The sequence below is a fragment of the Cinclus cinclus genome, chromosome 2 (genome assembly GCF_963662255.1).
Source record: "Cinclus cinclus chromosome 2, bCinCin1.1, whole genome shotgun sequence".
Classification (NCBI taxonomy): domain Eukaryota; kingdom Metazoa; phylum Chordata; class Aves; order Passeriformes; family Cinclidae; genus Cinclus; species Cinclus cinclus.
This window is the reverse complement of record NC_085047.1, coordinates 12,064,982-12,091,850: the sequence shown is the minus strand read 5'-3', so window position 1 is coordinate 12,091,850 and position 26,869 is coordinate 12,064,982. Positions and strand designations below refer to the sequence as shown.

At 39.1% G+C, this 26,869-nt stretch overlaps 1 protein-coding gene across 1 annotated transcript; it reads right to left on the bottom strand.

Annotated features, from left to right (window-relative positions):
- Positions 1-1,062: 1,062 nt before the first annotated feature.
- On the bottom strand, positions 1,063-26,869 carry CHODL (chondrolectin). The gene is made up of 7 exons (XM_062511656.1): positions 26,779-26,869; positions 11,662-11,974; positions 10,872-11,029; positions 7,101-7,148; positions 6,646-6,729; positions 5,256-5,358; positions 1,063-1,147 (listed from the first exon to the last, which is right to left on the bottom strand). The coding sequence occupies exons 1-7, from the start codon at positions 26,867-26,869 to the stop codon at positions 1,063-1,065; spliced, it is 882 nt and encodes a 293-aa protein (XP_062367640.1).

Below are 26,869 nucleotides of genomic sequence, written 5' to 3'. Positions count from 1 at the left end.
CCATTCTTAAGGCACAGACAGCTCTTAAGGAATCAGAATGGACATTAATGATGTTAATCATAACTCTACAAGACAGCTTTAAATGCATCACAGTTACCTCTAAATTTATCCATCAATTAATATAATTAATGTGTTTCTAGATAATAGTCTGAGTAATGTTGGAATCAATCTATGAGTGCCACTTCCAAGAAAAAGCTTTTGTCTTTTCCCTGTTCCAACATTATATTATTCCTAAGAAACTATTAGCTATATTTAAATGACCTTTAATGTCTTTTTTATGTAGACTTACTGAAACAATAATTTTAGTCTTAAACTCTTGCCCACCATGATTTTTTTTTCCCCATCAGAAAAATATTTTACTCAAGTAACAACTAATAGCTGCCTTTAAAGGGCACACCCTTAATGAGGTATTACTTTCCAAGTTATTTATGTTGACCTTGGGCCAATATGAAAAAAACTTATAGTCAGTCATTTGCTGGTAAAATGAATTCATTCTATGACATCAAAAGACTGAAGAATCCTTGAATTTTGCCACATCAGGTTGATGTCACAACATGGTGGCTTGTTTCTGTGTGTTGCTTGTTGTGTGCAAATAAATACTAAACAAATATTTTGTATCAAACTTTTATGCAAAGATAAATAATAGTTACACTGTAAAATTGTCAGTTCCATTTACTGTACATTGACTACAATACAATGCATGAGAGACTAAAAGAAACAGAGGTTTGTTTAACTACAAACAGTCTTAAAACTGACATACATTGTGGATATTCCCCCATAAAAACTTCAAATGCTCTCTTCATTTCATTGCTCACAACTAGCTAACTTACATCTCTTAGCAAAATAAACACATACCCTTTATTTAGCATGGCATATTTTGTTACTGAATTAACAAACATTATATAAAAATGATCTGAACATTTGCCTCAAGGGGGAGCTTACAGTTCATTCTTGTAGATCCTTTGCATTTTCAAGCCATTCCAAGCTAATGTTCTTTGACAACATTATAATACAGCCTCACTGCAAAATGTTATTTTTGCTTTGTTTTCAGTCAGTAAATCATTATACCTCCATGCTACTGTCCTTCCTAGGCGTCTTTGAAATCCATAGTGTAGACTGGTTTGGACTGGTTTTTGTTCTTCCTTTACTGAAAAATAAGAATATAAACTATTTTCAGTGCATGTGTGCCTTTTCATTCCTGATTCAGCTCTGTGACCATACCTGAATATTTCATCCCCAGATCTCAAGGCCACATTTGGTGCTTTCACAGTGTGGGTTCCCCATCCACAGTAACACTGTTACTAAAATTACCAGACCACCCTGCTTAGCAGTGCTGCTCCCAGGAACTGTACTGAATTGAATGGCTTTTATTTTATTTTTTCCAGTTCCCATCCAACCACACCCTTCATACAAAGTATTCTTTTCAGAGGACTCAGATGGTCCAGGGCTAGTGGGACCTGAGCAGTTCCCTTGTCCGGGGGGGACCAGAGCACACACTCCCACCTAAATCCATGCCCAAGGTGCAGCCCACCCATCCCAGTGGGTAACACACCCCTGCCCACCCTGGGTACACCAACAGAGTCACTGTGAAGCCCTGCACCAGCATGCCTCTTCACTTCAGGGCTTGACCTGACATCTAATGAATTGATGGCACATGAATCAGACTCCTAGAAATGAATGACTGGTAGAAAGCTTCCTTAGGGCTAAGTTTTCAGTCAAAACTGTCAATAGTCAGTTTTCTGTTAGGCATTTTTTTCAATTAAAAAATATATAAAACAGGTTCCCAAAAAGTACTTTCTCTTCAATACTGCTGAAGAGTTCAGTCTGATTTTTCCAGGGAGCCCTGAGGCACCCTGAAAGTTTATGGCAGTCTTTCCACATGTCTACAACTGCTACAACAATACACCATCTTCCCTTACTTAGATTGGCAGATGACAGTGCACTGCAGACTGCTGAAACAGGACCCACTTCAGGAGGCAGTGCAGCTGCATTTCAATGAAAATGCTTCAATCTCTGGGTAGAATATTTCACACCACTGGGTCTTTTTTCCCTATTAAGTAAAAACCAGAGAAGGAAAAGTAGCCCTACATAACTCTGTAAGGTGGAAACCTAAGAGTCCCAACAGTCCTATACATTCAGTTTTACTCCTTTCCTGGTGTGTAATGCAAGTGAGTCTGAGTTGATTTAAAATGTACTTTGAGGATGCTGAATGCTACAGTAGTTTTCCATCCCTCCAGACTTACCTCTGAAGTCCTACAAAGTAATGCATTATGTACCTGAGCCCATTGGAGTAATTGAAAACACTCCCTTTGGCTTCAGGGGACTTTAGATCAGGCCACAATGCTATAAACAAAGCAATTGCAATGAATCAAGTAGTTCCAGCGCTTCCTTCCTAAAGAAACTAAGTCACTGCTTCCTTCCAGATTAACCCAGCCAAAGCAGTTATCAATTAATGATGAAAGGCTGTGAATGGAGAGTCCTTGCCACACAGCGGGAACAATTTCTAAATACCTTGGATCAGAACTTGAGCTGTATCAAATGAGCTTATCTTCAGCAAACCTATGCTGATTTTCACAGCTGGTTCAGGAAACAGATTTTTAGTGACAAAGGTTAGATGCAATAAATAGCTTGAGCATATTGGTGTTTTGACCATCAAATGCAATCATAGAAACTGAAACATATACCAGGTAGGAATTTAAACTTTCTGCAAGGCATTCAGATGATAATGGAGATGGGTCTTTGAAGCAGTTTCTCCTTGCTTCCCTGGAAGAAATGAAAGGGAGAGCATCTAAGCATGAATGAGCTGATCATTTCTGCCAGCTACAGGGACGAGGTGTTCCTTTGCCTTATTACTACCCTTCAAGAGCCCAATGTCAGGCAAAATTAGTCATGACCTTTCAAGCTAGGCATGTCCTGGTTGGCCATGGGTTGTGGCTTTCAGTGGAAAGGTCACCATGTTGTGGAAGCCTAAAAAAGAATGAGAAGTCAGGGTCATGTGGAAAGTTGGGGATCCCTCCTTCCCCAGCAGGATAGAATCCCTTTCCTAAAGCTCTACAGTGTCCAGATGATGAGTCCAAGAGATTGTCTTTTTTTTGTTTTTTTTTTGCCTAAGAACTGCATATTTGTGATGAACTAAAATAGTTTGCAAGGCAGGTCATAAGTGGAAATTGAAAATAGATAGGAAAATATTTTTTTAAAAAAACAAAGTTTTGTATGAACAGGTAAAATACTTCATTTTTGGTGACAGACTTTTTATAGGTATGATTTTTAAAAATGTTTGAATTTCTTTAATTAAAATGTTTTGATGTTACTCAAAATGGACATTCTGGGAACAAAGGAAAAAAAAAAACAAATCATCAAACAATGCAAAAGAGACTCCTGTTTTGCATCAAAACCATTTTGTCCTTGATTTTTGTATCATTTCATCTATCAAACTAATCAGCTAACAGAAAAAAGGGCAATCTTCCAAGGTGAATTTCCAATATCTGTGTCATGCAATTTTGAAGTCTTGGAAGTTCAGATTAATTACTTCTGGATGAACTGCTATAGCATCAAAGGCCTGATCAAAGCCCACTGAAGTCAACACTACTGTTTCTATTGATTTCAGTGGGCCATGAATCTCTCATTGCTTTCCCAGGACTATTCAAGGGCTATAACTTTTCTCAGAAGACAAAGACCTGCCAGAAAAGGTACAAAGCTGTACCATACTTACCAAGAAGTCCAGGGCCCCTGTAATAAGTGTTTCAGAGTACCATTACTATATAATTTATATTGTTATACATACTATTCTTTCATTACTCTTTTTTTTTTTTTTTTTTTTTCTTTTTTTTTTGCTTTGAGCTTCCAACCTTCTGCAGCCTCAGAGGTGAGGTTTATACATAACATTTCACAGGCTTGTATTTGCTTCTCATAAGACAGGTTGGAAAGCATACATTTTCTTTCTCTTTGTAGAAAATGCATAAATTAAAGAAACACAATCAAGTTTGTTATGCAGACCTCATAACACCTGTTCTTTATGGTTACTTGTTTCAGTGAGACATGATACCAAGGAGTACTGCAAATATCACTGTACAATCTCTCATTCAGACAGCAACAGACTTCACATTTGGAGTGTTTTTTCACCTGAAATAAGTTACTGCAGCTATTGGCAGGAAATATTCAGTAAAAACCATAAGGAAAAATAAAGGCTAAAAATAAGGAGGATTTTTTTTCAATTTCTTAATACAGAGATTAGAGATATCATATTACTTTTAGTTATTCCTGCTCTTCAAGGGGCACAACAGCTTATGAATCTGCTTATTATTCTTGATATTTTACCAAAATAACATTTTTCTGGAAAACCTATTTCAGTTTATTCTTCTTAATTACATGAACTAGAAAACACACCCTAAACTAAAGGACGACAATGATTTTTGAAAGTTTCAGAAATACTAGTTCAGAAAAAAATATAAATTATACGCTGTCATATATTTATGTATCTAGAGCATATCTTGAGAAAAACAAAAAGTCCAAAGAATTTTAAAGCATGAAGCAAAGGGCATTGCATTTCAAAAGCTGAAATGTTTCCTTTCGCATACCAGTACATCTGCTTGATACCACAGCTATGAACACATCTGTTTATTTTATGCATCCTCTTTAGCACATACATGATGTACAAAGGATGCCAGACTAGTGTGTGGCTCGAAGCAAGCTTTTGCTTTCCATTTTCGATTCCTGCACTCCCGTGGTCCATCTGTTGTTTGGATGGTATGTGCAGTAGAACAGGATTAAGCAGCTGCTGGGCCCTAGGTTCATCCTTGGAACAAATTTTTGCTTTAGGTTAGAAAGTGAATCCTTGGGGTCACCTTTGGCTGAACCAGATCAGTCCTTGGGTTCACCCTGTATCTGTGCGGGACCCCTCTACTATTTCCCACAGCCCAGGTACTTTATGGGTGGTGATCACAACCAAAGAGGTGAAGTCAAAATGCTGACAACATCCCTGCCTACCAAGTGGTCTGCAAAGAAATTTTCTTCATAAACAGGTGGAGTCCCAACAGCAGCATACTTTGACACCTGGAATTATTTCAGCATGTTGTGGAAAAGCCTGAAGGTGAATGTTCAGCAATGACAGCTGTAAACTACTTGCATTTTAATAGATGAAAAGGCCCTTATTTGCATACTTGGGGACAGATGTAAGCAGTCTTTCAGCAGGAATAGCTTGCCAATGGAAATATGAATTCGGCATTATAAAACAACTATTGATGAGTATATTTTACCTTTTATGAAGCATCTGGAAACAGCAAGTCCCAAAAGCCACCAGTATCAACAGCAGTAGTGGTATAGTGGGTATTACAACATAAATTAAATTCGGAATTATACCTACAAGACAAAAGTTCTCATTAATGTCTCCCATGTTGAAATGCTTTTAACTGTGTGAGTAAAAATCTGGAGTAAAATAACAGGAATATATTAACTTACACAAAGACGACACATATTCCTTCTATAGGAAGAGTTCCAAAGAGTTCAGCAATATCAAGAATAAAGCAACACTTGAGTTATGTGCAAAACATATCTTAAGGTCTTCAATTCTGATATTTTCCAATTTTGTAATTCAAAATTCAAGTATTTTAATGGATTTCATTTCACAGTCCGTTATTTTATAGTCCATTTTAACTGCAGACTCAGTTGTCTTTGTATGTGGATTCCCTGCCCACGCAGGACCACAGGAGGAATGAACCTGGTTCTCTCATTTTCCCTTCCTCCTTAGAGGGCAAATATAGCCTCTCCCTGACTAATGAGGAGAGCTAAAGGTGCTTCTCTGCAGGTCTTGCACAGAAGTGAGAAATAATACTGGCTGAGACTCCATTATCTGTCTACAATAGAGGATGGTGTCTGCAACTTCCAGAAGGGTACTATTTCCCAGTAATTATATGCCCATGTTTTATACTATACTATTGTCCTATTTTGAAAACAGCAAGGATAAATGTGAATATTCAGGTTGTGTTTTGAGTTTTAGAGTCTTCACACAGTTTGTATTAAATGATATCATTGATTTCAAACCACAGTTCATCAATATGATTCCCCTGGAGTTACAAATAATGGAAACACCAGTTAGGAAGCTGGCCCAAATCCAGGCAACCATGGGGCGAGCAAAGCACCCACTTTCCACAGTCCCATGGTGCAATCCTGTAAAATCCAGAGCCACCTTAGATAGATCCAGTTCCTCTGGACATATCAAAACTAAAGCCAGTCTACAGCTCTTCCTGAGCCTCAGGACTCTGTTCAGAAGATAAATAGCTGAATGAAGCAGCCAGGGGCATTGCAGAACCTGGGCAGTAGGTATCCACTTCCCAAATATCAAGAGTCATCTCTACTGGCAATCTCAGTAAGGCACTGAACTCCTCTTAGCATGTGGTTTTCCCAAAATACAAGATACTTGGGGGAGCTATGGACACTGTGTTTATTCAAAGTTTGGTGAGACAAGGAAACAATTTGCTTCCACAGTAACTAAGACTCTTGAAATGTTATTCAAATATATGTATTTTCAGGGCACTTGCCAGGGAAACAGACTGTTTCTTCCTATTGACGAAAATGGAAACTGAAATGTTTATTTAATTCCACTGTTAATATTTTTAGCAGAACATTACATTCATATGAACATATTACCTGTTTCAGTAGCAATAATATGATACTGATCTTCTGGTTTGCTTGTGTCATAAGGATTTCCTGCTGGCACTGTTGGAAAAATATCTGAAAAGGAGATCAGACACTTTAGGAAAATAGTAAAAAAAATATGGTCACTATGTTGTTAAATAAATGAAGAGTAACTACATTTTAATTTATATTGGGAAACTGAACATTTTAATAATTTGTTAAATACACATATAAAAATGATTTTATGACAAAATTGGAATTATATCTGGAAGAAGACTTACAAGCAGTGTTATTCTGAACAACTGCCATATATTTACAGTTGTTGCTCTCTGAGGAATTCAGTTTTCCTATGTTCCAGTTCTTAACTGTGCCTGTTAAACTTGAGTAATTTCAGAAGTTCTTGTATGCTATCCTTATAATTATGTATTTACCAGTGCAATGGAATTTAATGTGTCAAAATTTCTTACCGTATTCTGGCTCTGCTCTGTCTCCCAACTCTTTTTCTAAGACATTATCTGTTAAATCAATATTTGAAATTGATTGTTGAAGAACAAAAAGATGTGTGCATAATAAAACAGATGTTTCCTTTTTTTCATGCAGTATCACAAAAACAAATACATTCCCCCAAACAATAATTGCTTACTTCTTCAGCATTTCATCTTCTTACTGAAGATACTTTGCAAACTACTGTCAAATAACCTCTAGTTCATACTTTTTACTCCTTAGTAGAAGGATATAGTTTAGTCTCATTTCAATTCTTGGTGGCCTCTGATTTAATGGTAAATGGTTAAAGGTTAAACCTCTGAATGTCCTAACTTCTTGTGCTGAATAAAGTGCCTAACATATGCAAAGCTGCATTTGTGCAGACAATTCTAAAACAATATAAGTTCTCTCTATCATAAGGTTATATTAACTTAATAATGCTGTGGGACTACAGTTCTGAGTGTCCTGATAAATACAAACTGCTGGGAGAAATCAAAACAGCAATAAAGCCTACTAGATAAAGGCAATTATTTCACCTACTCTGGTAAAAAATAGCTACATTTGGCCTTATATAAAGAAAGATGCCATGATACACCAAAGACCTGAGCTGCTGTCTCTTGACAGCAGAAGAGGAGATGAGTTTTTAATTTAATTGCATAATCAAACCTACAGGAGCTGGACAGGAACTAAATGTGGTCGCAATTACCAACCTATAATTAAATTTAAGATTGCTGAATGATCAATACGATCCAAAGCCAGACTGAACATTGCAACAGTAAATGCTGTCAAGGGAGTGCTTGGAAAAATAAAAGTGTCTACCAGAACTGTAGTTGCTGCTTGAGCAAGGCTGCCTAATGAGCACTGTCCTGGACTTGCTGATGATACAATTAGATGCAACTTCATCAAAGTCACCTACAACCTGCTTTGGCCTATGGCTGGTATCACACACCTTATATTGACTAGAGACAGGAGAGCTGTGAAAAACAACATACTCAGATAAACTAAAATTCAATATGCATGTAGCACTTTAGTACTCCTGGTGAAGTGGATGCATTTTGCATTGCTAAGAGCTAACAGTGAAGCCTTTACAGTGATTTGAGGGGAGAAAAAAGATAGTTTCTAAGTCTCACTTGGTTTAAGATAACAAATGCAATTTTCCTACAAACACTGTGTTACTTTCTTCAGGCGGTGAAAGTAATGTCATGTATCTATTTATATACATTTTTGCATCAACTCCTTTCCTCGATGTGACAGAAAAATACATTTCTGGAGAATAGTCTGTTTTGCTAAAGAGCACAATTCCAACAGTTTGAAAAATAAATAGCTGCAATTCAGCAATACTGTATTTAGCTGCATAACAATGTCAATATTAATAATAATCTACCCATACATTGTTTGCCTTATACATCTCATTATAAACTAATAACCCATTTCTACATAGAGAAAGAAATATAAATGCACTTTCATTGTTACTGTTATCACTTTGTTTTCCGAATATCCAAAATACCTAGCATTTTCTCAGATGGCAACAGCAATAGAGAAAAGCAATTCTTTATCACATCTCAACAAGAATGGCAAGTAGTTCACTATTACAGAATAATTATCTAATTTTAATTTGTTTGCTTTTAAAGCTACAAAATACACCTGAAACCAAACTCTTTTAATAAGTCTGCAATTTCTGAGATCAAAATGTTGGGGTTTTAACAACATAAAATATTTTTATTTTGTTACATTACTTCAAAATAATTCAAAGAGTTCTAAAAGTGATAAAATTGCATATGTCACATTTCCTTACAGGGCCTGTGATGATTACTGATCATCATAAAATAATGACATTCATCAACAATTTCAGACTTAGGGGGTGACAGTATACCAAAACATGTTGGTACATCAACTGTGATAAATGTTTAATATTTCCTTGCAATGGCAACTGCCATTAATATCCTCATTAAGAGACCAGAAAGTGAAAAAGTTATGTATCCACCAAAACCAGAGGAACAAAATAGCCTGGATCTCTACAGACAGACAGATCTCTACAAAGAGAGTGATTACTCTTTGACCATCAGCATAACGAAGGTAGGAAACTGCAGAAATACATAGGTCAAACAGCTGCTAAGAATAGGATTTCATAGAATCATAGAATGGCTTAAGTTGGAAGGGACCTTAAATAATAGCTTTTTTCCAACCTCCATTGGCAAGGACACCTTCCACTAGATCATGTTGCTCAACCCCCAGTGCAACCTGGCCTTGAACATTCCCAGGAATGGGGTATCCAGAGCTTCTCCAGGCAACCTGTGACTGTCTCACCACCTTCACAGTAAAGAATTTCTTCCTACTATCTAATCTATTCTCTGTCAGTTTGAAGCCATTCCCCCTTTTCCTGACACTCCAGACTCTTGTCAATAATATCTCCCCACCTTTCCTGTTGGCTCCTTTCATGTACTGGAAGACCACAATTAGCTCATACACCAGAGCCTTCTCTTTTCCATGCTGAACAATCCCAACTCTCCCAGCCTTTCCCCACAGCAGAGCTGCTCCATCCCTCTGATCCCCTCGGTGCCTCCTCTGTGCTGGCTCCAGCAGGTCCCTGTCCTTGCTGTGCTGGGAGCCCAGAGCTGGATGCAGCCCTGCAGGTGGGGTCTCAGCAGAGCGGGGCAGAGGGGCAGAATCCCCTCCCTGCCCTGCTGCCCACGGGGCTCTGGATGCAGCCCAGCACACGGGGGGTTCTGGGCTCCCAGAGCACACGGCCGGGCCATGGCCACCTCTCACCCACCAGCACCCCCAAGTCCCTCTCCCAGGGCTGCTCTGGATCTGCTCATCCCCAGCCTGGATTGGTACCAGGGCTGTCCTGACACAGGTGCAGCACCTTGGACTCAGCCTGTTAAACCTCATAAGATTCCCATGAGCCACCTCTTGAGTTTTTATTAATTAATAAATGAAATAAATCCATAGTTTCATATACATTCTGACTTTTAGCTTAGTTTTGAAAAATAAACACACCAAAATCAATTGAAAACATTTGCATGAACCTGCTGAAAAACATGTTTTCATTTACTTTAAGTACCACCAAGAACAGAAAATGTTACAGCCTCAAACTGGAAAGTTTACTTTTCACGTCCTTTCTGGTTTTTGCACCATTTTCTAGTTTATAATTCACTTTTCTTCTATTGACATATACAGAACTTATGTCATGTCTGAAAGTACAGCCAAATTGCCTAAGATCTGTTTTTTCTGTCACCATCTCAACTAGCATGCATCTGCTTTTCATATCTCCTAGTCTACATGCATGAATACAGAAATTCTTCATGCTGTTCTGGACTTCATTCTTCAGGCCATAACTTTTTGAAACAACTACCACACAAGTTGTATAAAACAGTAGGGCTGCAACTACAAGAACAGCAAAATATTTTTTATAGGAGGGCCAAGAGATGTCTTGGTCATCCTGCCTAGAAAGTAGAACAACTTACACTTAAAATGCTTTGTGAAGTAAGGGAATTAATTAAACCAAAAAACCCCCGGTAATGCATGAAGCTAACTTGGAAAACATTCTTAATAGATATAAACAGGTTTATTTAAATGTATTAATGTATTTTAATAGCTATTGACATATCCCCCATTAATGCCAGCTCAGGCACACACCAAAGGAGCCAGAACCACAGCCAAAAGATACTTGAAGATTCCCTCAACAAACCAAGAGACAATTGTCTTTCTAAGACAATGTCCCACCAGTGAAATATAACTTCAGTTTTACCTACCTGGGGCATATTTGCAGATAAAATTGTGCTTCATGTTGCATCTATCATCGTTCCATTGATAAAGGTATGGCCCTCCCAGACCAGGGTTTGCAGTTGGCTGATGATACATCACCACACAGGCTTCACTTCCACAGGAAGGCTCATCTGTGTACCAGTTTCTAGTTGTTGAAGATAAGGTTCATCAGGATGACAAAAGAGTTTTCATCAGTGAAGAAATATCAACCCAAACAGTCCCATCCTCTTCAAAGGCATCCTGCATTTCCTACAACCCTTCTGTGAAAGGAGTTTAAGGCCCAAGCTGCACATCTCTGAATATTAAAAAAAATCTGATCAAAGCACCTCTGCAGAAATAGCACCCTACTGCTCTGCTTTCCCCCCTGTTAGACTCTTATCTGTCCCCATGTCTTGAGTTCTGTGAGTTGCTGCTACTTTGGCCATTGTCTTCATCAGGAAGTTAAAGGCTTTTCAATAAGGGTAGAAACACAACAATTTATGCTAAGCATTTCACAGTAATTTATTTGGTGGCTGGCTCCCTGATTTGAGGTGGCCAGAGCCTTGCAGAATTTACCTGCCTGAAAGACTCTGTGTGTGGCAGAACAACCTCCAAACATCATGCAGAGGCAAACTCTGGGGAGGGAGCAAAGAGATTTGTAGGCTGAAACCCCAATTGCCAGCTACCCTTCATGTGGAGAAGTCAAGGGGGAGCTGCTACAAACTTAATGCCTTCAAGCAAGGCTTGGCTGCCTTCCCCTCCATGAAACCTTCTCAGTAAGCAGTTCCACATACTCACCTGAATGGTGACGTACTTCCATCAGCCCACTGGTAGAGGTCAGGGCAAGCACTTGACATGGCCAGTCCATCACCACTTCTCCACAGCCCAATCCAGAAATCACCATCAGAAACCCCAGAGCCTGATTTGGTGAGATTTTGCAGCATGTTTTCTATCAGTTGCTGCTCAGCTTCACTTTCCAAGCTCAGCAAAGCCCCACCATCGATCTCACAAGCCTGGCGGGCCTCCTGGAAACCCACACGTCTGGACAAGTCCTGGAAATAGGCTAATTTGTAACATGAATGCTTGAAGGCACCATAACACACCTTCTGGCCTGAAAAACAAACAAACAAAAAAAAATTATGGGACTGTTCAGAGCACACTAATGAATAGCAAAGATGCAAGAAAAGAATACAGCACATATGCTGGTGGAGGACAGGAGATTTTTGTCTGAAAAGATTCACAGTGATAATGTTGGCACCACTTAAATCCTTTGCTCCAATTTAAATTTCAAATACCACAACATTCATGGGAATCCATGCCATGCTGCCATGGCCTGTGAAATTGTCCAAGACATTGAAGATTCCCAATAGGTTTGAGAAAAACATTCTCTACTTTAATGACTGTACCATCAGGGCTCTCTGTTATATCTGTTAGGAGGGTATTTCCTTGACTACTTCATACTAATGGAACGACTTCACTTTTATTGCATAATCAGAGCTAGTCACTTTTTCTAAAAAGAAATTTCAAATTCACATGTTTAGGGGCAAGAAGTAGCTGGATTTTTTTTTTTTTATCTCCTAAGTAAACCTTGAGAGGCTGTATATGAGAGGAACTAATAGTGACTCTTCACTAGAATATGCCTAAGTACAACCTGTAAAGGTCCACAACAGGAGAGAGTCTGCTCCTTACAGTTCTTTGTCTGAGAAAGATATATGTCTGCCTCCTAAAATGGAAAAATAATTCTCATTTTAAACTACTAAGAGTCTCTAGCATTTATTCAAGATACATAAGATGAGGAATTAACATTTATTTATCAGCCACAAGTCTGAACTCCAGTATGTTTATGGGACAGGAGAAGGCTTCTAAATATAACAATCAAAAAACAAAAACAAAATCAAGTTTTTCCAGTATAGAAATTTGTCACTGGAGAAGAAAAGTATGAAAATTTATCTTGTTTAGTAAGAATGACTGAAGGATACCAAAGTAACAGAAACTACCAGGCATTAGCTAAACTGTTCAGAAGTCAACAACACTATTATACTGTAAAATTTGACAATCACAACACGCTGAGCTGGAAGGGATCATTGAGGACCATGGAGTCCAACTCCCAGCCCTGTGAAAAACAGCCCAAGAGTCACACCATGTGTGAGAGAATTGTCCAAAAGCCTCTTGAGCTCTGTCAGGTTTGGTGCTGTGCCCACTTCCCTGGGGAGCCTGTTCCATTGCCCAGCCACTCTCTGGGTGAAAAGCGTTTTCCTGACGTTCAACCTAAACCTCCCCTGACACAGCTTCAGCCTGAGGTCATTCCCTCAGGTTCTGTCACTGTCACCAGAGAGAAGATATCAGTGCCTGCCTCTCCACTTCCTCTCCTGATGGCAATCAAGGCCACAAAGAGGTCTCCCCTCAGTCTCCTCCAGGCTGAACAGACCAAGCGAGCTGAGGGGGTCCTTACACAGCTTCCCCTCAAGGCTCTTCACCATCTTCATAACTCTCCTTTGGGCACTCTTTAAGGGCTTTATATTCTTCTTGTATTGAGGCACCCAAAACAGCACTTGAGGTCAAGCCACGCTGGCACAAGGTACAGTAGTTTATTGTACTGTATCAGAGTTGCATTTGAAAATCTTGCATTTAGTCTCACTTTTAAGCAAACCCAGATACGTGACTCATATAAATAACATTTGAACAATATTCATGCTGTTTCACCTTTAAAGAAAAAAAATGTAATTTGTCACTGGGAAACAGCAACATCCTCACATAACTTCAGCTGTATTAAAGTTTTCCCAGGCAATGTTTTTCTATACACAAAGAGTAAACATCAAATGGAACAAAAAACCTTGAAAGCTACAATAAAGTTAATACTTTCTACATTAGTGTTGTTTCATTTTTGTATTTACTAGGTAGGATACTTCCAATAGCAGACAGCACAAGGTCTGAGATAAAGACATCTCTGTGTTTGCATAGAGCATAGTTTCAAGTATTTGCAGAGGATAAGTAGGTTTTATCAAAGATGCATTAATACAGGAATGGAAAAAACAGGATCAGCTTATGACTTTTAGCTAAATCTAAAAGCAATTCCTATTTTTGGGATCATTTCTGTTGCAGAAAGCTAAATTACAGGGGCATTAGTGATACACTATGCTTAACTTTCCAAGGTTTCCTACAGCTCTTGCAATCTTTCTAGGGAAAGAAAAAAAAAAAAAAAAACCACACCAACTTTGAAACCTCCATTTTATAGTACCCTATTAAAGTTCATCTGGAGAAGGATTATCAGGAAGAATAGAATATTTTTAATCCCATTCTTACCTTGGCAGACAGGCTTCTAAAAATTTATTTTTTATCAGTAATTATTCTCCCAAAATAACACAAGAACAGTCTAAAAAAAGGACAAGCTTGTGGCATAGATACAGAAAAAGCCAGACTCCAAGAACAGACAGAGTGCCAGCTTTAACTTTCTCTGATAATGTCCTGACAAGACAATGTATGTCCCAATTTCTTCCTGATATTTCCCTTTATTCATATAGGTTAAGAGCCTTGCTCCCAATAAATGTAGCAAGGGCCATAGTCCTAGCTAGGCAGTGGTGCTGAAGAAGCAAGGGACAAACACTTTAATAGAGATGCATATGAAATAATGGGCTCCTCCCAAGACTTATTTGAACAGAACTACTATTATCAAAGAAACAAAATGATAAATCTAAATGTTGCAAAGTGGGAAGTGCAGGAATGAAAGTTGCATGTGAAATCCCAGCTCATTCCCTTCCTCTACAATGCTGAAATTCTAAATTTATTAACACGATCCATTTTCCCCTGGAGCTCTGCCTCATTGACAGGCACAGGGAAGGAGGAGTTGATCAACATTTTGACCCTCACTGCAGGGTGAGTGACAATGGCTTATTGCCAGAGTACACATGTGCATATAACAGCACAAACATCCAAAGCTTCGTACAGAGTTATGCAGGACACTAATCACTTCCAAGGAAAAGTGACTACGACTTTCCCTGTAGCTGAAGGTTGGATTCAAAGCATTAAATCAAGATGCACATGTAAATTTAGGAAGAGTGCTTTGTCCACTGTCTTGTTCTTTTTATTTGCCCAGACAATCTATGAAATAAACTCTTCCATGATTCCTTTCATTCTGTGTACATACTTCTCCTTGACATCAAGTAGTAAGTTATGAGCAAATTCAGGTGTCAAAGTATCCTGGTCACTATTTCTGTCATGCAGGAATGTTCAACCAACTGAAATGAGCAGGCTGATCACTATGGATTATAATTCCTGTGCTGTTCCTCCCTCTCATAGGAAAATAGCTAATTTTGCCTTCATTGCACACAATCCACTCCCCATCCCTGAATGTTTCCCAGGTGACTGAGGTGCTCCCCTTATTCTCTGTTCTCATGCTCAGCTTCTGCTCTTCTGTGACTCTCCCAAAATCTGAGTCAAACCTTCCAGCAGAAGAAATGGATCCTTGCTGGCTACCTAACTGAGCTTTCTCAGGATGCTCATCTGCCTGTCAGCTGCTGCATGCAGACTTAAGTAGAATCATAGAATCTTTAGGCTGAAAAAAAGACCTTGAAGACCATCAAGTCATGGCAAGTGCTGTTTCTGACGAGCTCCAAGGCTTGTACCCATAAACTCTGCTGTATTCTTGTCCAACACAGAGGCTGTCTCAATGCTCAGCACCATCATCCACACCAAGGAAACCAGGTGGGACTCTATGGAGTAGCAAGGAGGATAACAAACATTTGTGATGCACAATGGCAAAGAGCTACTGCAGCCCCAAATATGTGCCCAACTTGCCCTCTTTGTGCACTCAAAGCAGGGAGCCCTCTTGGAGCCATCAGAATAGAGACGTGAAGGCCCAATTTCTACCTAAGGGTTTATCTGAAAGGATTTGCAAGTTAAAATATCAAAACTTTGTGGGAGACATTTTCTTTCTTCCCTTAAACTGACCTGAATAATTTTTAAGGGTACTATTGTTATTGCAGACATTCGGGCAGGGTCAAGCAACTCTAAAATCAAGTTTTACAAAGAGATAGAATTGAACAAATGAAAATCTGCATGAAATCCATCTCCTAAATTACTGCTCTTTCATTTATTGTTCTCTCTCCCTGTGGCAAAAAAAATTTCCTCCTGACTGGCTCATCATTTCTGAAAGAATATACCTCCAGAATCCAACAGAGAAAACAGCAAGAAACAAAGAAATAATTGGCATTAAGACCTATAGACCCAAACAGTGTGAACGAAGTGCGTGAGGCAGAGCAGTAAGATTTCTGGAAGAAGCTGTGAATTTCTCTTGTTCTAGTTAATTTCATCCCTGTGTTTAGGCAGCGACCTATTCTGAATCTTTTATTTCTTCTTTTGAAGAAGATGACTTTGAACCAGTTCCACTACAGCAGATAAATGTGTTAATGGAAATCTGAAGTTGTGCCTTAATAGCTGGCAAATCAGTTGACATTTTAGTGCTCTTCTCGGAACATGCTGAGATGTCAGGTCTTAAAGTGCCATTTTTTCACTCTACTACTAATTTCTGAACTACAAAGCAGAAATATTTTACCACTGAAAAATGACAGAATGGACCACATAGTATAAGAGACAAGATAAGTATGGAAATTTCAACTATGTGCTATTTTACTTTATTGTAACATCTTTCAGCAGACTACACAGTTAGTTCTGAAGCAACATTTTGCAATTTCAGCTGCATAAATGGAGTTCCAATATTTCTGTCACAACTGAATAGAAACTAGATTTGTAAGCAAGACTATTGGAATGAAACATGCTAAGATAATATGCAATATGAATAGTCTTTTTTTTTTTTGTCTCATCATCCCATTAGCTGATGAAAACAATTGGACAGTACTTGCTCCAGAAAGTGCTAGCTACCATTTCCATCCATACAGATCAGTTTTCATTTTTGGGTTTTCACAGAAGCCCATAGTAGAATGTTTAGATAATAGCCTCAGAACAAAGATATTTTTAAACTAAATTACTCATAAAAATATGTCTGCAGATAATTGTACAGGGGGAAAAAAAAACCAAACATCTCCTTCAAGAAAAAAATAAGCAAATTGCAAGCTGTTATTTCAATCAGTTATATCTCCATTATGTTTTAATAATCATGTTTCATTAAACAAATAATAAATTGATTTCTGTCATGACAGAAATTACAGCAAAGTGTCATTTAGAAGCAAAATTGCTGATAAAATACCCAGGTCAAAGACTCCTCTCCCTAAGAGCATCAGGCTTATTACTAAACTAAACCCCCACAGGCCCATGAGGGACACAAAGGTCATTTTGAGTGACACACCTCGCTTAGCTGGATTCTTTGAAGAAGTCAGGTAGAAGATAAGATCCCTGTTGATAAATCCCATTCCTTTTCCCCTTGAAGCTTACAACTAATCTGCAATCCAGGGTTTGATACCATTAGCATCCACCTCGATTAGATCAGCCACTGCATGCTCACAGAATATGTGAAGAGAGACAAAAACGAATGCACGGAGTCTGATACGCTAAACTCCATTATATATTTGTATTTTGACTTTTTTCCCTCCTTCCCAAGGCAATGGACTCAGCAGAAAACACAGAAAAGCACTTGGTAAAAAGCAACATGAAATATTTAGCATTAACCAGAGCAGTGTAAACCTGATGGAGATTTCTGAAAACAGTGACAAACAAAAACATGAGGACTTAAATGAAAGTCATAATGAAATTGCAAAGCAGAAGTCTGTGGGAATTAACTAAAATATTCTCTGCCTGTGTTATGAAGACTAGTCTTGGTCTTGAGCTTGCATGAGCACAGTGACCTCAGGGATGACTAACCAGCATGCTAACTAACCAGGACACTGGGTACAATTTGTTTTCACCTGCCTTCATGTCACAGGACACTCCACACCAAGTCCCAGTAATGCATTCCACATTGTGGCCAGTAAGAGACTAAGTGGTAATAAATTTTCCTAATCACATTTTGTTTCAAAGCTGATGCATCTTGTCAGATGCTCTTTGTATCATCCAGTCAGATTTTGACTGGGTTCAGCTGCTGGTCATATTTTGCCATATTACGTTACTGCTGTTGATGTTTCACTGCATCATATTTGCTTCCATTCACCAAATATAATTTTTTTTATGATTCATATTACTTTTTGTAAAAAAAGCTGTGATAACATTCCATAATTTCATTCTGCCTGCATTTATGATAAAAGCAAGTTGCCATCTTCTCTCCCAAAGTTCATTACATTGAAGATATTTTCTAGCTGCGTCAGTGTTCAAACCACTGATGTTTCCCAACTGACAGTCCCAAGCAGATTAAGGAATTTCATGTACCCATAAATTTGACATTCAAATAAAACCTTCTGTACAGACCACATGCCAGGCTGTATCTGTACTGATATCTTCTTCATAACTATCTCTTCCATACCTTAAATACTTCCTTTTTTCCTTCAATCCTAAGAACCAAGCCTTCTGAGAGAAGAGAAAGTTGTTACTGATTTATAATGGATGAGGGATTATGCCTAAATTACCATCATATAAATTTTTTAACTCATTTCCCAGGGTGAAAAATCTTTAAAGGTTCTGGGTCACTTTTAATGGTTTATATATAAAAAAAAACCCCTGAGGGCCACATTTGGTATCCAGTAGCTGAGCTTCAGGCAGCCATGGACAGTAGACAGTTTGCATGCATCATATCAGAGTCATAGGCATGCAGACAATGTCTAAGGTGGCCAAACGGAGGCTGCCCCCAAAACTCATCTACCAGCCATTCTTAAAATAGTTCTTGTAATGGAGTATCTTTCTTGCTAAATTCTTGGGCAAGTAAAAGTTATAGATGCATTTATAAATGATAAATATAGGGATTTTTTCCTATTCCCCTCTCAAACACATGCCACATAACATAACTTCAGCCATTAACCTTCCCATATCTTGTAAATTAGCAAAGATGATGCAAGAGGTCCTCAGACACCAGGCAAACAGCTGTCTCTAGGATTAATGCAACTTTTGCAAAGAGGAAAAATACAGGGATGATGAAGTTTTAAGTAAAATCAAATTACTGTATTATACCATTTCTACAGAAATTTAGCGCAGTTATTCACAATATGAAGCTACACAAGATGCCTTTGTCCTGCCCAGTCCCTGTCTTTATTTTTTCTTTTGCCATAAAAAGTGATTTTCAGTACATTTATTACTGAAAACGGGGTTTCACCAGTATGTTAGCCTTTAGTAGTTCAGCTATTGTGTTTCTAAGCACATTCAGGGACAGGGAGTGGTCTTATTTCTGAATGACAACTTCCTCAATAGACCCATAATAGCTACACCTTCTAAAAAAATAATCAAGCAATCAAAAATGAGACAGTGCAAAGGAGCAGCTGGCAGTGTTCATTTACATATTAGATGATACTCACTCCTAACACCTGGATTTTGCTATTACCTCAATGCAAGTGCAATTAAAATTGGATCTGAGAGCTCCCCTGAACAATGCAGTAAGACTGTTGGTGACAAAAATGGGTAGTTAAGAGTACACATATGACCCCTTATGACAAGTATTGGTCTAAGCAGGTTATTTCTGGGGAGGCTTGTCAAAGCCTGTGTGCTCAGAACCTGCACTGTTCTAGGTCTTGGGAGGATGCAACATTTTATTCTGCAAAATATTCTTCATTGCATTGAATAAATTGCTGGGAGAATTTGTCTTTTCCACAGCAGATTAAAAGTTTGTCCGGATTTTTAAAATTCTGGATGTGATGCTTCAGGCCTGTTCTTGATGTGCTGGGAACTGGAATACCAGCCTGCATGAAAGCTGCCATCTTCACACAGCAACGACAGGTTCATTCACTCATTTCCCAAAGAAAACAACACAAATTTAGTTCTTATACTTAGCTTCTCAACCCTGGTGGATGAAGGAGGCATCTCAGGCCATTCATAACAGAGCTGTAAAGAGGTAGCTTGATATCTAAATCTCATAAGAAGCCAATCAACACTTCATTCTCCATAATTACCATTGCAGGAAAACATACGATTATAATTATGTTACAATACAGGGAAGTGACTTCAACTGGAAAATTAATACCCATTTTTATGAAAATGTTTTAGTTCACTGATTCAGGTCATAACTCAGCATAAAGAAAAAAAAACTATAAAGTATTTCCCAAAAAGTATTCCTTTTTCCCCCCACAGGTCAAGTCATTAAAGACCTGACAGCTTTTCTTACTTCTAAGTGAAGCATGCCCTCATTTTGGCATCAGCTGTGGCTTCAGCTACCTAACACATCATAAATTTAAAGCATGAGATCCATTTAGCTTTTCCTTAATAACTACTTTCCTTTCTTCTGATCATATGAACTTGACAGGTGTATATCACAGGGCTGGCCATGGCAATCAGCCACTTCCTTCACCAAGGGGCCAGCTCACAGCTGCACTGTTCTGTGGGTCCACAAAAAGTGACAACATAGCTGCTAAAACCACCCCCTAAAGCTGCCAATTGCCTTCCCTTCTTTAAGGAAAAACTTGGACACAATCAGGCCAATGATAACACCCAAATGTCAATGGCATCTATTTGAACCCATTTAAAACAAGAAGAAATATAGTGTGTTGGAAAGATCTACAGATCTACAAGTTTGCTCTGGTATGTGGATTATTTTATCCAGAGTTTTAAAACCTCAGGACCAAAACAAAAACAACAAAAAAACCAAACACAACAAACAAAAAGCCACCCCTTAATACTGAAGGTGTTAGCAGTGGGTTTACTTTGTTTTTCTAACTTTTATAAACACAGTGACACATCAGTTAATTCTAATAAACACAGTGACACAATAAATTCTTACATATCATAGCCTAAAGACAAACAGAAATTGTGGAGTACTTGGTGTATTAAAAAAGCATAAACACTGACAAGACTGGCCCAGAGAAGCTATGGATGCCCCATCCCTGGAAGTGTTCAAGGCAAGGTTGGATGGGGCTCTGGGCAGCTTGATCTAGTGGAAGGTGTCCCTGCCCATGGCAGGGGGCTGGAATGAGATGATCTTTAAAGTCCCTTGCAACCCAAACAATTCTGTGATTCAAATTAAGTCTACTCATCAATAGTTTTTTGTGTAGCCATGAAGCCCAGAATAGAATTCCCAGAAACTTTAAAGAGAGACGTACTATGGGAGCTAAGAAGTTGTTAACTTGCTTTAGAATAGACATAATAGACAAAAATTGTACTCTGAATGCCTTAAGTATGTGTGCTAGCCTAAGGAAGCAGGGAATAGCTTGTTTCTCTTATCCCAAGCCAGCAGGCATTTTCACAACTATCCAATTTTAGTCTCATCAGTAGGTTCCCTCAACAGGCTTTCTCCTGGGCATAAATGTGAGCACTTGTGACAGTTTCTGCTGATGGCTTATTTCTTATTTTTGCCTCTAAAAGGACATAGTTCATAACTCTTTGGTCATAGAATCACAGAGTATCAGTCAGTTGGAAGAGACCTCCAAGGAGTCCAACTCCTGGCCCTGAACAGGACCATCCCCAAGAACCTCACAATTTGCCCAAGAGTGCTGGCCAACTCTTCTTGAACTCTGTCAGGTTTGCTGCTGACCACTTCCCTGGGCACCCTGTTCCAGTGCCCAATCAACTTCTGGGTGAAAAACCTTTTCCTGATATTCAGCATGAATCTCCCCATTCTACAGATCCACCCTAAGTCAATTAAATGAAGAAAAAAAAGGAGAAGAGAGAAAATATACTCTTGCTCAATTCTTTTTCATAGTAAGCATCATCCATTCTCAGTGAAATTTGAATGTGTTTTTCCAAGTAGGTGTATTTTCATTAATTTGTTACCAAAGTATTTGCAATAGATTTAGGTGCAAATATATTAATTTCCTTGGTTTAAGAGCTTCCTAGGGTGTAACACCCTTCATGCATTTCACTACAGGAGCGTAGAGTGCTTTCTTACTGTGAGGCAGTTCCACAATTAAAAGAGAAAGCAACAAACAAAGCCTTGTTCATTCACCCGCTCCTTAGAAACTGGACAAAGCCAATCCACATGGAATCTTAAAATTGGCAACAGTTCACTTAAGGTAAAAATTGAGGGGAAGTTTGAGGGGAGAAGAAATCTGTTAGAATATTATTAATGATAATTTACACTAAGAAAATTCAGAGGTAAAGCATCACTGGCTAATTCACATTACATGTAGTCCTTGAGATACAGTGTGGGATTAATCCCACCAAACTTGAGCTCTTCCCAGTAGCCTGTCCATATCTAAACTGTCTCATTGACCTCACGGTGTAGACAGCTGAACAAAACAAACACATGTAGCAGTATCTGTTAGCACAGATCTGCAGTATATTCAAAAAACAAATTTTAATTAAATTCATCCTACTCTTAAAGCACCAATTTTTTCTTCCCTTCTTATAAAGTGAGCCTAGAACCATTAACTAGATACTGCAGCTACACTCAGATCTGCTTAGAGCTACGTCAACTTTTTAGTTAGAACTCATTATTCCTTAAGTTTGCTTGGAACTGAAGATCCCACTGTTTGTCAGTGGTGGGAGTACAGGCTGCTTCAGCAAGAGACTCAACTTCCAACTAGTGAGTGACCAGTAAGAGTATGAGATTAGAGTGTAGCAATTACTACCAAAGGATTGCTTCATCTTACCTATTGTATATTGGCATCTATCAGCTTTTCTGAACCATCAGAGATTTGCAAAGACAAAGCCATTATGGGAATTAGTTTCAGAAAGAAATAATGCTGTATAGAGCCTTTTATGACCCAAAGCATGTCCCCTTGAAAACATCTTACAGACAAGAAGTTTGAGCTACAGAGGATTAGAACTGAACTACACAAAGTTAAAAAACCAAGGTACAGAACACAAGTTCAACCAGGGAAGAGAGCAGATTTCTCTCTCTCAGAGTGAGAAAAGCCATTTGAAAGCAAGCAGATTGTCCATACCATTCCACATGTTTTATACCTTCGCTCCCTCCATGGTAGGCGTTTCCTCTTGGGCTCAAGTGGAATACTGGAACTTGACAAGCATGAGTTTGAACTTTGCAATGCCTTTTTATTTTTGAACAAAATGCTGTGAACAAAAATTTGTATCCCTGGGAAAGCAGCATGCCAGTCTGAGACACATCACTAGGATTTTCTATGTCTCTTTCCTTATCCCTGAACAGAACTGCAGCTGGCCAACCTGTACAACTCTCACCCCATGGAAAAGATAAGCTTTACAGGGTTGACAAAGGGGGATCCACCTTTACTATAGAAATTTTACTCTTGAAACTGATTTAAGTACTCGGGTATTTCTGTCCTGCTACAGAAAGACTCCTCCATCAGAGGTCTCATCAAAACTGGGTTCTCATTCCACAGGGTATTATGGACTTACTTGGTTTCTGGCAAGGTGTGTTTAGTAGAAACAGGTATTATATCCAAAAGTCATCACCTCATTTCACTTTAAGACCCTAACTCATTGATTTGCCCCCAAGAAGACTGTGCTCAGTACAGGTGGATAAGGAGAAGAAATAATAAAGGAGTCCATGGGAATTCAATGCCCAGCTTCTCCTGCACCTCCTCAAGTCTCAGCTTTTAGTGATTACTGAGATCTTCAACTGAGCAAAGGGATCTCATAGTATCTGGGCGTGCCTATCCAAGAAATGCTTTTCTAGTATGGAATTAAATTCTGGACATTTATAACAAAATGTCTTCAATACACAACTGTTGCACATGTAGACAAGATGGCAGTGTTATCAGATTATATATTTTCAAATTCTGAGCTGAAAATGTATCTTGAAATATACAGTTCACAGGAAAATAAGCCCCACAAATTTTCAATAGAAGGCTTCAGACAAAACTCAGGTGTAATAAACAGGCCAAGCAAATTCAATGAAATTAAATTATGCATCTTTTGAGAAAGGGTTTGTTGTTTCTAGTCAATTCAGCACTCACGAAGATACTGCTTTAATTCTCTTATTTTGCAGTACTTTATGTAGGACTCAAATCTGATCAGAAGCCATGTGAACACATCACTTCCTTTAAAGGCATCTGAAGCAACAAAGTCTGTAGTTTAGGAGTAACTCTGGTAGTTTGCTGACCCACCAAGAGTTTTTCCTCATTGTCTTATATATCCAAGTACTTTTGCAACATAATAGATATATACGGCCTTAAAATACTACATCACTATTTAATCTGCTATTGATGCACAGCAATGGCAAAGAGTAAAACTTTAAAAGCTGTAGAAATATAACTAGACAAACAGCAGTCATTAAGCTATAATATCTATGATTAATACATAGGCTGTTAAATGATTAGTAATAAGATTAGTTTGCATCTCTCCTGCCCAATAGATACTTAAAGTAATTGCATCTTTGCAAACTGCATTATCATCACTTCATGTTCTTTATGATGTCATGGAGCAGCAAGGCAGACTCAGCACTTTCTCCTGAGCCTGCTTTGAGTTTTTTTCTATAGGGATCAATTCTCTGGCAACACTAGATAATTCCATATGGAGGCTGTAAGCACTGCTCATAAAACGTCTAGCTATATTAAAAATTAAAAAGCATTTTGCATCACTCTTAAAAACTTCCCAAATTAAAGATGACAAAGAAATATCAAAATGCAAGTTGTTTGATGTCAACAATAGCTTTAATTATATCCTAGGAAAACTAGCATGTTTGGGAAAAGAAACAGAAGCCCCTTTAAATAAAATAGCATTTTGAAAAGGCAGGCCTTTCCTTCACTGTCTTCTTGACACTGATCAAAATGGTGACAAATTTGCAATTATTGCTAGGTCTGCTACAAACTTACTGCAGTCAGTGGGATTCTTTCCACAAGGTCCAACCAGCACTCAAGCAGTCTCACAAACATCTTAGGTGAGTGAAAGGAGCTATATATTTTTTTATGAATGAGAGCAGTGAAATTTCCTACTACGCCAGATTATTAACCATGACTGAAGCATAAATAATTTCTTTTAAGAATAGGTCTGTTTAAGGTATAAACTTATGATTTCAAACATAAGCTTGCTTAAGTCCAAACTGCTGGTTCTTATACAAGAGAGAGGTAAACTAGATGGGAGTCAGGTTCCAGCACACACTGCCCAATTATTCAGTGGTACTAGTTCATGCCTGAAACAACGTCAACTACTGCTAGTACTACACCTATCCATGTGCCAGAATCCGGGTGTGATCCTTGAGAGAAAGAAAGGGGGGGGGGGAGGTCTTCCAGTACATAAGAATATCTGCAATCAGCATAAATAAATAAATAAATGTGGTTGTTATTGTCTAGGAAACCTTCATCTAATGAATACAGCTTCAACTGACAAACTAATAATGCATAAATGGTTCTTTCTGTAAGTGGCTTCAGACCCTCTCCTGATAAGAATATAAGATAAGGATTATCAGTATAATACAGTGGCATAAGGCTCATCATGTGCTTTGAAATGCTTCAGGGAAACACAGGACAGAGTCTGTGTCCCCTCAAGACCCCCAAAACCTTTTGTGCATCTAGGAACAGTTTGACAAAGCAATATACACATATCATACACGGCTTTAAAAGCTGGACCCTGGTTTCCTATGACTCAGTTAAAGAAAAAGCTGCAGCTAGAAGATTAAGGGACTGGGTTTCCTCAGCCACACATTGATTCCTGCACTGAGAGTGCTAATACCAAACACATCTCATAGATAATCTTCACTATTCTTTAAAAGTAACAATGTTACACAGCAATCATATAAATTGCAATGATTAGAGCTTTGATGTATCATATAAGGCAGTATAACTCATAGTATAACAGAGGGATATGTAATATTTCAGGTTACTGTTGAGACAAACTAGATTTTTCAAAGTGTTGGAAGTACTGCTGCTTAGCTATTGTTTCCTGAAGATACTGTTTTACCAAAAGTTCAACAGCTCAGCTCAGTAGTAGCATTAGAACATGCTTCAAACACAGCATGGTCAAAATGGTCCAGTGACTGCCCTCCCTCAGCAACTAAAAAAGTTATCTGAATACAGCAATCAAATGTTTGCAACAAAAAAATAGCCTACAAAAATGTTTTGTTGATATGTTACTTTTACAGCATCTGAAACAACAGTAAACAAATAATTTGCATTGTTCTGGGGATAGTTTATAAAGAGCCACGTTCTTACCCACACATACATGCACACACAACTTGCTAACAAGCAGAGTGGAGTGTAGAGTAGAAATCTTTGTTTCCAGGCAAATGCATGGAAATGCTTGCATATGCACAGGCAGCACATCTCCGAGAGCCTGTCACCTTTAGTCTGCACCAAAGTAAGCTTAAAAGGGGCCTTTTCATTAAATTTAGCTGCTTCTGAGCATATGCACCTGTATACTGCAAACACACGGTGGGAGTCTACAGCTCTTAAATTAAACCTGAACTCCAATATTTAGACACAGATTTCTAAAGTATTGTCTTCCTTGCGGTTTTGAGAGTTGCGGATGCACCCACAGCCAACAAATTAATTTATGTTACACGCTCTTAAAAGTTTGCCCCCTCCTGCTAACAACAATCGCAGACAAAGAAGAAACACCCCTGTCCAGCTGCCGACAAAACTCAGCGCACAGACGCTCCTCGGGAAGACGCTCGACCTTCTTAAACAATTCGAACGCTGCCGGCGATCAACCAGCTCTAAGAAGCCGGGGCAGGACAGCACAGAATAGGACAGGACCTCTGAGCCCGCAGCCCTGGCACGGCTGGCGCTGCCCTGGCCCGGCGGGATGCGCAGCCCGCGGCACCGCGCGTTCCCCGCTGCATTCCCGCTGCATTCCCGCTACATCCCCGCTCCTCCGCGGGGCAGGCGCTCCCGGGAGCCGCTCCAGGGACCGCCGCCGATGCGCGGGTGGTTCGGCCAGCGGGTTCTGAGCGGGGTCTGTCCCGGGTATGTCCCAGGTCTGTCCCGGCTCCGCCCCGCGCCGCTCCCGGAGCGCTGCGCTCCCGCACCGCGCACTCACCGCTGAGGACGCGCCCGGCGAGAGCCCCGGGCCCGAACAGCACCGCGGCCGCCAGCACGGCCGCCAGCCCCAGCCCTCCTCCGGCCCCCAT